This window comes from Montipora foliosa, chromosome 2 (assembly GCF_036669935.1).
Source record: "Montipora foliosa isolate CH-2021 chromosome 2, ASM3666993v2, whole genome shotgun sequence".
Taxonomy (NCBI): domain Eukaryota; kingdom Metazoa; phylum Cnidaria; class Anthozoa; order Scleractinia; family Acroporidae; genus Montipora; species Montipora foliosa.
The window spans coordinates 20,876,360-20,888,323 of NC_090870.1; the positions used below are offsets into that span (position 1 = coordinate 20,876,360).

Below are 11,964 nucleotides of genomic sequence, written 5' to 3' on the forward strand. Positions count from 1 at the left end.
AGGGCAAGCTCATTATTATTCCCCCACAGGGACATTAAAACAAAGGCAAGTCAAGCTTGACTGGTTCAGGTCTCTTTGTTTTAATGTCCCTGTGGGGGAATAATAATGAGCTTGCCCTCCAGCATGGCGGATTTTGTACCATGTGATCGTTAGTTGCAAAAGGCCTATTGATAAGTCATTTAAGGGCCTAGCACTCAAAGAATGGCCAACGTTAATTCCGTGATTAAGTTGTCATTACAGAGTCGTCAGTACTTGACCTGGCTTAGCGACACCAACCCTGCTTGCAACAACCCAGCTGTTCAGTACTTTTAGGGGAACAGCATCCTTTTGAAATTGGAGACGATCAAGAGGTAACTTTGCTCGGCTGAGTTATTTACGAAGGTTTTGGAAAAACAGAGAGTCCTAAAAATAGCTTTACCCAGAATTCTCTGGAAGAAATAAATACTCTGATGTCCCAAGTACAAAAAAAAAAACAACACTTCCCATTAAATAATTGATTGGGGTGCACTTCCTGCACTGAATTCACCATCAGAGTCAAGGATGAAAGTGTTTCTCTTTAACTTGTTTTTACCTTAAAAATGTAACGGCAATTATTGTACCTTACGCAATCCTTGTCTCAAGACTTGCTTTAATTTGGAATGAAGGACAAAATTCTTGGCACCACCGGTCACTGAGATGAGTAGCTTGGGGAAGTTTAGTTTCCACTCGTTAGAGAGAAGTTGCAAAGCCATCTCGGGGTCGGTGTCATCAGAAACTCGAATGTACTGGTAAGAGAAATTAAACTGCTATGACAAACTGAACACTCTGGGCATGTTACCTTCCCTTGACGCACACCCCCTACATATTATGCCTCCATATTTATCTTGAGGCACAGGAAAAGACAGATGCCACGCTAACTAGAGAAAGCAAAGAGAAATCTGTTGGAACTGTTATAGTGATGTTAACTTTATGCAATACGTACAAAAAGCCAAATTGACCAATATTCACAAAACAACAACTTTAGGCGATAAGTAATTTTCAAAAATCTAGGTTTGTTGCCTCTGCCAGGGGCGTGAGGATTTGGCTGGAAAAAAATTGTGGCGAGTACTATTTATAACAAACGTATGACATGACGAAATTTGGTCAACCAAGCATGTTCAGCGGACTAAAGAAGTTCTTACCTTTGCTCGACTGACCTGTCCCGCACCTTGGAACTCTAGTTCTCCATAAGCATTGGTGGGTTTACACACACTGTGTTTAGATGTTTCCCATTCGTCGCCTTTCTTTCCAGTAGACAACAAGGCGTCGCCACTGTGGTCATGTTTTTTTCGTCCACAACAGCAACTAAAGAACAATTAAAGTTTGGGAAGAAAATAGTAGTCTGGGGAATACCGGTTCTGCCCCCGGTGGATCATACTGATCGTGCAGATCATATTAGTGTAGCTAACCGATCGGGAAAGGTGCGACACAAGTACGCTATGTTTCCGCTCTTGTCGTCATCGTCATCATCATCATTATCATTATTATTACTATTATTATTATTATTATTATTATTATTATTATTTCTGGTATGTTTCCATTTCCTCTTGCTCCTTTTCACTTATGATGTAACATTTCTTGGTATTGCAATATTAATAATGATGCATCTTCTTTCAGTTTTATTAACCACCACGCAATCTCGTCGTCCTTCATTCCAGTAAAACTCAGCAAAACGTAGCAAGGGCATCACCGACTACTAATACTTACTTCTCTCACCGACTGAAACTTCGTTTACGTTCGTCTTGCTGGAGTGTGGCGGCGTCGTCGTCACTTTCATCAGGTACCTTCAGTAGCTCATTCCTGACGTCAGTTGTCCATTCAACATTACGAACATCAATCAGAGGTTGGAAGTAGGAAACAGATTCATCGTCAATGTATTCATCCACTGCCACTGAACCTTCATTTGTGGGGTCTTGCACCTGATTAATGAGCCCTTCCAAAGTAAGCAATTCTTCTCCTGCGAAGGGGTTATCTCTGCATCCTTCATCAGACGACTAGACACCAACTGCTGACCAACACGTCACGATAGTGCTCGGGTTTACCTCTTCCCATGCTTGTTGCATCCATCTGATGGCCTTGAGAAGGTCGATTGATTTCACCGTGTCACTTGCCTTTGTATGGACATTGCCGCGTCCTGCCTGGCTTCAAACATACCGAAGAAGCTTCTGTCTGAACTTTACCTTCCAGGTCTTGATCACTTCTGCATTTAGGCACTGAGTTCTCGAGGTTGTATTCTTTGGGAGGAATGGCACTTTGATGCTGTACACTTGTTACCTACCTGTTACCTATCCTCCTCGTGCCTCGTGGTGCATAGGGCCTTTACAGAGGTCTTCCACTGTTCTCTGTCCGTTGCAATCATCCTCGTTTCCTCCCATGATCTCCACCCTGCCTCTTAAAGTTCCTTTTGAACTGTTCGTCGCCATGTTGTCTTCCCTGCCTTCTTTTCCCTTCCGGGGCCCAGCTCATTGCAATGTTAGAATCAAATTACGGTCTTGCCTCAAGATGTGACCAATCATATTCCATCTACGATACTTCACTTCCTCACTCAGCGGTTTCGTACTCGCCCTTTCCAACAGCTCTTTAGTACTGACATGATCCTGCCATTTAACGCGTAGGATCTTTCGTAGGCACTTGTGGTGGAATAAATCTATAGCTTTGTTTCCACGTCTCGCATCCACATACAATACCGGCACTACTAGTGTCTTATACAGTCTCAACTTTGTCTTCCTTGCGATGCTATTGGAACGACACATGTTCTTCAATCTGACGAATGCACGTCTTGCTTTGGATCGTCCGTTCGTCAGGTCTTTCATAGCACCTCCTTCCTTACACACTTTTGCTCCTAAGTATGTGAACTCATCAACATTCTTAACATCCATTTAATTGACTACAATCTTGTCTCGGTTTCTTGCGTTAATCCTTATCGTTTTCGTCTTTCTGTACTGACCTTGAGCCCCTCTCGTCTGGCTTCTTCCTCCAGCTTTGTTGTTTTATTCTGAATCTGCTGTTTGGTAGAGGAAATTAGAGCTATGTCATTTGCAAAGTCCAAATCATCAAGTTTGGATGTATACCTCCATCTTTTACCATTCTCACCATTTCCAACTGTTCTTCTCTTTACCCAATCCATTATGATCAAAAACAAGAATCCAGACATATTGCATCCCTGCTTGACGCCAGTTTTTATGTCAAACCTGCTGTAGAACGTGTTGATTAGTTCTCTTGGATGACATAGAACATTGCCAAGAAAAAAAATAATGCTCCTCCCAGCATTCTTCATTCTCGTGTTCAGGACTTGTAGAATTTGAATCATGAGATCTGATTGCATCCAAGCCTTCGGAAATGCAACGTAATAGCAACCAGTAGGTCGACTTTGCTCACGGACCTTTAGAAACATCGAGGCGTTTTACTTTTGCTAATCAGGATTAATGGCTCTTTTTCCCCAGTTGCATTAGCAAAGAAAGCAAAAGTAACTTTCTGTTTTGCTTGCTTTCCACCCTACATCTTATTTTCTTTTCTGTGAGGGACTTTTCGGGCAACGCTTTGCAGAAACCCCCGACTCATCCAGATATCATGTGGGGCATATCCCAGGGTACGTTCTTTGACTCTTTCCATCCAGCTGCAAGCAATCTCGTCATCGACATCTCCTTCTTCGCCGGATAGATTTCTTTGTGAATGTTGTGTTGATTTTTCCATTTCTCTAACCAGCCATTAATTTGAAGCCTTGAATTCCTTCTTTCCGAGCCTTTGGGTTATAGCAAGTGCTTCCTCCTGTAACATAGGACTACTGACTGGCATGTAAGATGCTCTGCAACGTTGATACCACTCCCAAAGAATGCTTTTGACTATATTGCTGCTCTGAACGACCATGCTTTGTTTCCACATTCCCACTGTCATTAGATGCTCACCTTCCAACACAGTTTGCATAAGTGAGTGACGTTGATCACTAAAATAGTTTTAGATCCTCCATGAATAAGAGATGGTTGATTCTGAATTCCTTATTCCCCCATTCATAACAAGTTCTCGCCTTTCTCAGTATCAAGGTCAATGGGATCATACATAACACAAAAATCAGAGGTGACAAACCATCTCACCACATGACGTCAATTCAAGTTCTCATGTTTGCATGCTGTCACTTAGGAATTTTCTGACATTATCCGCTACACCAAACATTTCCAAACATTTTGAATCTACGCCACAGCCAGATTAGTTTGCTTCCTCCGGCAATCTCTCGACACAGCCTGGTCAATCAGCAGCTGATATTTTCGTTCCACGTCCACCCCTTTGGCACCCTTACTGATCATCAGGGAGTTTATTTTCCCTCTCCAGAAACTGATACATGCTGTTAGCAACGATCCCTGTCATCAGTTTCCGCATTAATGGTAAGCAGGATATAGGTCTTCAATTATTGACTGCATTACCTTTTTCAAGATCCTTTCTGAAACAAAACTGTCCTTCCACAAAACATCCATTCTGTAGGCCTACTCTTGCCATTTAGGATTTTATTAACTGTCTTGCTATTCTGGAATGTAGAGAAGTGGGCTTCTTAATCCAATAACTTACGCCATCCCTTCCAAGGGCCTTACAGTTTGGAATCTTCCAGCTTTGTGTGGCAACGATCGATGATTAATTCCCCCCTTCCTTGTTCGTTGTTATCTTTTTTTAGCTCCTAAAGCCATTCCGCATATCGATTCTGGCCCCTTCTTACAATCCATGTTCACTCTAGAACGTCCAGACCCCCATCATCACTGTTCAAAGGAGCGGGTCGGCATTGATGTGGAAGGCTCTCAAACAACGGTGTTGATGATACCGCCGGATGGCTAACGTGCAAACCCTGCTATCACTGTTGCTTGCGACTTATCCTTCGTCCTCTGGCAAGCAGAACGCAGCAGACATCCTTCCAAGACGCATGCTCCCTCTCACTTAGACAGCAATTGGCTCATCGTTTGAGATAAAGCACCTTTAAAAGCATTCTTGCTCTTCGGCCATCGTAGCTTAATTAAGAATAAAATACAAACAGCGGCGATAAACATTTTAAAAAATGTTCTTCTTAATAAAGCACCTTTAGCTAAAGCAGAAACCGACCTCCGAGAGAGAACCAAGAAAGATCCGGATCTCCATAAACTAACCCCCTTTTATTCACAATGGCAGCAATCACATTTGTCTGCACTTGTCTGGAGAAGACTAGATTGTTATCTCAAAAAGCCTTCAGGAAAGCGTCGTCAACATTTGCCACGTAGGGCGACCGTAGGGCACCCTAAGATCATAAAAATTAAATCGCTTCTGGGAAAAAGGTGTAGTCAACAAGAAGCGACAAGCAATTGAAAGATAATTTATACCTGTTTAATTTGTCAATCAAGTAAATGCTGCTATCATCAGATGTTGCTGAAAATGACCCCTCCCCCCCCCCTTAACTGTGCCATGGCTATAGCAATATGCAGAGTTACGAGGTCCGCTGGCTTCCATCGGGCGAATTGATTTTAGCAGTGGTTAACGTCAACTCATAATATCAAGAGGCTGTAACTGTGAAATTATTCCAAGTATCGCAGCAGAAGTTATCATCCTAGCTCTATAACGGGTTTCGCCAGCCATGAAATACGTTTCTGAAGACACGGGATGAAATACTTACCATTACCATGCATTCGAGCTAGTAATCAGTTCGCTGCAGAAGGGAAGCCCTCGGAGATATCCATCAAAATGTCGGCATTTGTTTGTTTTAAAACATAATGGCACTTGCAACGTAAGAATAACCAGTCTGTGATCGATGTGCACCGGCCGCCATGATTGTATAATACTGTTGTTCTTCATGATCGGCAGCTGAATTTCAAAGGTGCCTCTTCGAGCGCCGGATTCTGCCCGCTGTCACCTCTCCTCTCTATCCTCACTCCCCAGTGTTCCAGTTTATTCACTTTTTCACTGTCTTAACGGCTGCCCGGACAATTATCCTCCAACCAGTGCGGTCCAGCTGATGTACAAAACCAGCAGCAAATCCGTCAGCTCTGAGTAGCGAATTCGAAGCACTGTTCCAGAACCTAGGAGAAGCTGGAGACGACCCTGCACCCGGTTAGTGTGTGGTCTGAAAATCGACCAATTCAACAATGATAAAGGATATCAGCTTCAAGGCCGGTGTCTTTCGCATTTACACAAATCATTCCTTCAGGTAGACAGCCAAATTCTGGCCTTGTAAGAGCGGGTCACAGTATCGCATCCATCATAGGAAATCAATATAAACGTGTGCTATATAAGCAGCATAAACAAGACTTTACCTTTTGTGCTTTGGAATGCAAAGATACGATGGTGCCATCGATTTTCGAGGGGTGATGAGAATATTTTCATTGCGGTAGCAGTCAATTTTACAAAAAAAAATCACTTTTGTCTACTTTTCTATTCAGCCTAGCAAACAGCATCGATAGATTGACAAATCTAGCGTAATTAATGACCTGTAAGTGAATTCTCAAAAAGGAAATTAATGAAAACTTATGCAAAGGAAAACAATCAATTTTGCAACGAAATGTATAGGTGAAGGGGCAAGGCGGGGCCTCAAGGATTCACATTTCTGTACCTAATGATCGAGAAGCACAGGCGAAAGGAAAACACAATTTGCGTGACAGAAGCCTTGTGAAAACATACGTTGTTATCGTTCGTGAACAACATCCTGTTTAATCAGCTTCGCTTCTTATTTATTTGCAGTAAACATTGGACAATTGGACCATTAATTATGGCGATCGAAGTGTTACAAGCATGCCATTCGCGTTCACCATCCCTGTTGAAAATATTTCAAGGTAATGTCTCAATTGACCTCGATTGGCTGCGGCTCAGTTCAGGCATTGAGGCCTCGAAATATGAACACGTGTGACACAGAAATAAGAAAAACTTGCAATATTACTTACAGATATTCATTTTCAGTAGCTGGGATAAACCACTGACATGTTCGTTTCCTGAATGTCCCGCAAATCCACTTTGTCCGTTCTTGAGTATTCGTCTAAATATCAAAAAGATGGCAGAATGTGCAAGTCAATAATACTTTAATCTCTACAACAATATTAAATAATTTTAGGGTAATTTTACACGGATCAAATGTGAAGTCTTCAGGGAAGTTCTTGCTTCTTACTGATAAATACAACCAAATATATAGCTAAAGAGCATTTATATGTTTAACGTATTTATAATTAGCATGGTTCGCGTGTGCTCCTCCATACGAAACCAATGTATTTTTACAAAGGGCCCAGTTACACACAATCAAGCTGCTCGATTTAGGATATACCTGCTCTTCGTCAACAAGTTGACTTTCTTCATCCAGAATTAGATTACTGTTGCTCGAGGCGGTTGTCATTATCTCGATTTTTAAAAAAAATGCTGCGGCCTTGACGCAGATTATGATATTTGATCCTCCGTGGCCCAACTTGATTTAACCTTGGTCACTCTTTCCAGCAAATAAAGACTGTAGTAATCGAATGACTTGACAGATTTTTCAAACAACCGTTTTCTTTGCTGATTGTGGTTGGTCGTGATGAAGACGAACGTAGAGTGAAGTGAAATGTTATCTTCTTACTAGTACGCTTGCGGAATAAGCATGCCACGTGGATCCATCATGAGTTTACATTTGCCACTGAAGTTTGAAAAATTGTGTGACTTAACGAAACACGTGCTTTGTTGCGTAAGCAATCAAGCAGCAAAAGAGTTTTTCTAGAATTAATTACTTTAATGGTATTTAATTCCGTAGGGTTTCAAAATAGGATTATTTCTGTGTAAAGAAAATTTGCCTTACATTTGATGTCCCGCGGGCCCACGCCACCTCGTGGATTAGTATGACTGAAAATGGAAAATCAAATTTCTGCAGCTTCATTTAATATTTACCTAAACTTCGTAGCCTTCGGCAGCATGGGTTAAACGTCAGTGATAGTATCAACCGGCCAATACATTTGTCCCTGTTTCAAAATACGTTTGTCTTACCATAGGAAGCATGACAATCGTCTTCCTTTAGTATAATGATATAACTTTGCGTCTTTCTTTATTACTCACTATCAGCTGCACTAGTTATAAAACAAGAGAATTGGTAAGATCACGTGAGCCACCATTGCTCAGAAATTGACTTCTGCTGAGTCAGCTAAGTGTTATCCAAGTATTTGTGTAGTAGCGTCAGTGTGTCGTCGAAATACATTTTAAAAGCAATACATCAAACAAGAGAAGGAGTGTTTCATCGGATATCCAAACACCGAGAAGCGAGTTGAAAAACGAGGCCGAAGGCCGAGTTTTTTAACCGATTTCGAGGTGGTTGGATATCTGATGAAACACTCTTTCGAGTGTTTGATATTGCTTCTCAAAGGAATAAGTATTTTAAGAGATATTTGGAATCAAAGTTGGCGAAACTTTATGCTAATTAAGGCCACTTATCCAAACTTCCTTCACGGTGGTGATTTCTTTTGTTTTTGGCTTATTTGTTATGAACGAGTTTGAGAAGTACTGTTGAAAAAATTCAAGAGCAGGTAGTTGATAAAGAAAACAGGGAACTAAAAAACGAAAGTTAAAGAACACGTGCAGTAGCATGCTGGAAACAGAGACTACTGAGATGCCGACACGCCATGTTTGTTGACCAACGATTTAAAAAAAGTGAATTGATAAAAATACATATAGTATAGTACTGTTCTGATTCACTGTTTGTGGAGTAAAATTGAAGTGCGAGTGCTCTAAGACGGCTACACACTTTTACCAGAGCCAACATTACGCAAGAGGGGCTCTCTTCTGGCCCTTCCACTATCTATCTGCACATCCAGTATCTAACAGACACTGGTCTGGAAGAAGTAGTTGATCTGTTTGCTAAGAAGTACCCAAGGAAGCTTGAGCTTGGCACACTATTGAATGATCACGATGATCAGTACTTCTGATCATCATGGCTTGCTGCAGCAAACCCAATGAATAAATGAATATTTTCACCTTTATTTCTATTTTTGTTCTTTTTAAATAGTGACATTATTCTCTTTACATACGTAAAGTGGTCTCTGCGCCAAAAAAAATCCATTTTGAAGTTCAAATGTTTCAGTAATACTTACGGCCATATTTGGAATGTAGTCCTGTGGACAAAGAGTTAAGTTCGCTTTTCCGGGCTGCCTGTTTTCATATCATACTGCCTTCAAAATGCACGAAATGCAGTCTCAGACAACCAAATAATTTCCTGGGGGGCCATTCCCCCGCACCCCACTAAAGACTCGCGCCTACGGCGTTCGTTTGGTCCCTCTCCTCGTTGGATCGCATCCTCCCGCAAAAAAACCTGCCTACGGGCCTGAAATATCAATCCATTTCACAAAATTCATCAAAGCTGTCTCTAAAGAGTGAAAAAGTCAGAAAACAGACTAGCTCACTGCCTGTTACTCTTTAAGACAAGAGCTGGTTGCTAGTAACACACAGTGACACTTAAACAACAAGCTTATCTTTGATTATCAGGAGCGACAAGATGCTGAGCTGGCGATAATTTTCTACACTCATTCGGTGTCCAGTTTTGTAAGGAGACTGACCCTGGCATGAAATATTCCAACATTCGGCAAACTCCCTCACCGTTTTGCTTCACTTAAAGCCCGGTTTACACTACAGAAATTTTTTGGCACGGCTCTTTTGAAATTGGCACGGGTGCCAAAAAAGAGCACAGCAAACTTGGCTTACACTACACCATTTTAAAACCAAAAATACCGTACCAAAATTTTTGGGCCCACGTAACTTCTCATGGAGCCATGCGCAGTTCAACTATAATGAAGAACGTGCGCGTGATTTTGGTGGAGAATGAGCCGCCATCTTGAAATATACTTAAAAAAGCCGCTAGCCTATATGAATTAAGGCTCAAATTTGGCCTATTTTTTCAGCACTCGTACCATTTTCACCCGTGCTCGGACTACCTCGCCGAAGGTCCCAGCACGGGTAAGAATTTTAGTTCGGCTCGGATGAAATTTGGTACTGACAGGTTGTTTACACTGCAAATTTTATCCGAGCCGAACCTTTTTTTTGGGACCCGTGCAAATTTCACCCGAGCCGTGCCAAAAATTTTCTGTAGTGTAAACCGGGCTTTAATAGTCTCATATATTAATATCCGTGTCCTTCTCTTTGTGACATGAGGCCTACGATGTACGGTCCTTAGGTTAGAGGACTTATAAATCCACTTATTTGCAGACAAAATTACAAAGGCGACACTATATCTTCAGATATTTTAAGATCCTGAGTGTTGGCCCGGCCGGGTTCGAACTCGGGACCACTACCAATGTTGCGCGACTGCTCAACCAGTTAACTGAACCAATGTCGTCCTTGTTGCACCTGGCTTCCTTCCTAAAAATCATAAATTCAGCCTGTCCCCAAGAATAAGGAATCTTCTCGCCCACATTCCTGACTAAGAGTGTAGTACTGTGTAAATGCAGGGTATAAAACAAAGATGGAGTGGGCGTTGTTCCCACCCACACGAAAACCGTCCAATCTCCCCATGAATGTATATTTGTAGTGCGGGCTATAGACGAAAGAGAGAAATGATCCTCGCACTTTCAGGTGGCTCAAACGGGATATACATTTATGTCATTCATCGAGCCTTTCACAGGAACAAATAATGAGCCCAAAAAATTCCCCGCCTGCTCCTAACTGTGTGGTTTGATAGCCTACTTGGTAGAGCGCAGCACCGGCATCGCACAGTCCCGTTGGAGTCACCTGAATTTTTCGGGTGTCTGTAGGAGACAGATAAGTGCGAGGATCATTTCCCTGTTTCGAGATTGACTTTGCTTGGGGCCTTCGCAGCACGGCCGTTAATTAAGCAGCCGAGTTCTTACAGAAAATGCCACTTTTGAAAGAGCTTTCCATGCAGATCGCTCAAGGCCTAGAAGCTGCAGTCAGCGATTTCGCTTAGTTAATAACTTAAAGCCGACAGGGCTCTTATTCCATGAATGTACTTTGTTGTTGTCACATTAATTTTTAATTAAAAGATAAGAATGACAGAATTCCGTTCACCCTCACTTTCCATTCTCATAATCACGCAGTCAAAAGTATCATTCTTAATAATTTTTAATTACTCCAAAATGATCCCGAGACTGGTAGAATCTTTTCGCAACCTCCACTTATTTCATTCAAACGCGACAAAAACGTAGGCAACTTTTTAGTTAGAAGCGCGCTCAAAACTAACGAGCAACCCGGCACTTTCAAATGTGCGCGCTCACGATGCAAAACTTGTCTTTTCATTGTTAACAGTAGCAAGATATCGGGACCTAAGCGATCTGTTAAGATCACCGATCGTTTCATATGTCCTCTGCAAATGTCATTTATTGCATAACCTGTACGTTATGCAATAAATTATACATTGGCGAGACAGGTAGATGACTGGGTGACCGATTCCGCGAACACCTTTGCGATGTTGAGAAGAATGACAAGGATGCATCTAAGCCAGTCGCTCGTCATTTTAATCTCCCTAACCACTCCAAAAAACACATGGCTATCTGCGGCCTTTCCTTACATCTAGGTACGACGGAAAGCTGCAAGAATCTGGAACAAAAATTAATCTTCCAAATCGGCACTCTTAATCCTCACGGTATTAACGAACGATTTTCATTTATCTAATATATTCCTATTTTTCACGTTTACCATGTTACCACCAATAGCGTAGCTCCCACTCTACTATAAAAGCTACACGTAACCCATAATTCCTCGATTCACTCTGACGAAGGGCTAACGCTCGAAACGTCAGCTTTTAGAATCTCTGTACGGAGACCAATTTACATTATCAACTCCGTTGATAAAACCAAAATTTGTTTATAATTTTTGATTAACCTACTACAATGTGATGAAGGCGTATTATTAATTGAAGTAATACTTGAATATTGCTGTTTTGGCTATTCAGAGTTAACCTAATCTATGTTTATCTATATTTTGGAGGGAAGCAACCAATTGATATTTTGCTTGGAACGACTATGGAAAAATGTAATTGCA

At 41.6% G+C, this 11,964-nt stretch overlaps 1 protein-coding gene across 1 annotated transcript in view; it reads right to left on the reverse strand.

Annotated features, from left to right (window-relative positions):
* Positions 1–7,610, reverse strand: part of LOC137990565 (transient receptor potential cation channel subfamily M member-like 2) — a 14,852-nt gene extending 7,242 nt beyond the window's left edge. Inside the window, exons 1-4 of the mRNA XM_068835706.1 lie at positions 7,280–7,610; positions 6,906–6,997; positions 1,161–1,323; positions 600–764 (exon numbers count right to left, since the gene is read on the reverse strand). Coding sequence (XP_068691807.1) covers positions 600–764; positions 1,161–1,323; positions 6,906–6,997; positions 7,280–7,348 — 489 coding nt within the window. The 5' untranslated portion in view covers positions 7,349–7,610. The remainder of the gene's footprint in view (positions 1–599; positions 765–1,160; positions 1,324–6,905; positions 6,998–7,279) is intronic.
* Positions 7,611–11,964: the final 4,354 nt, after the last annotated feature.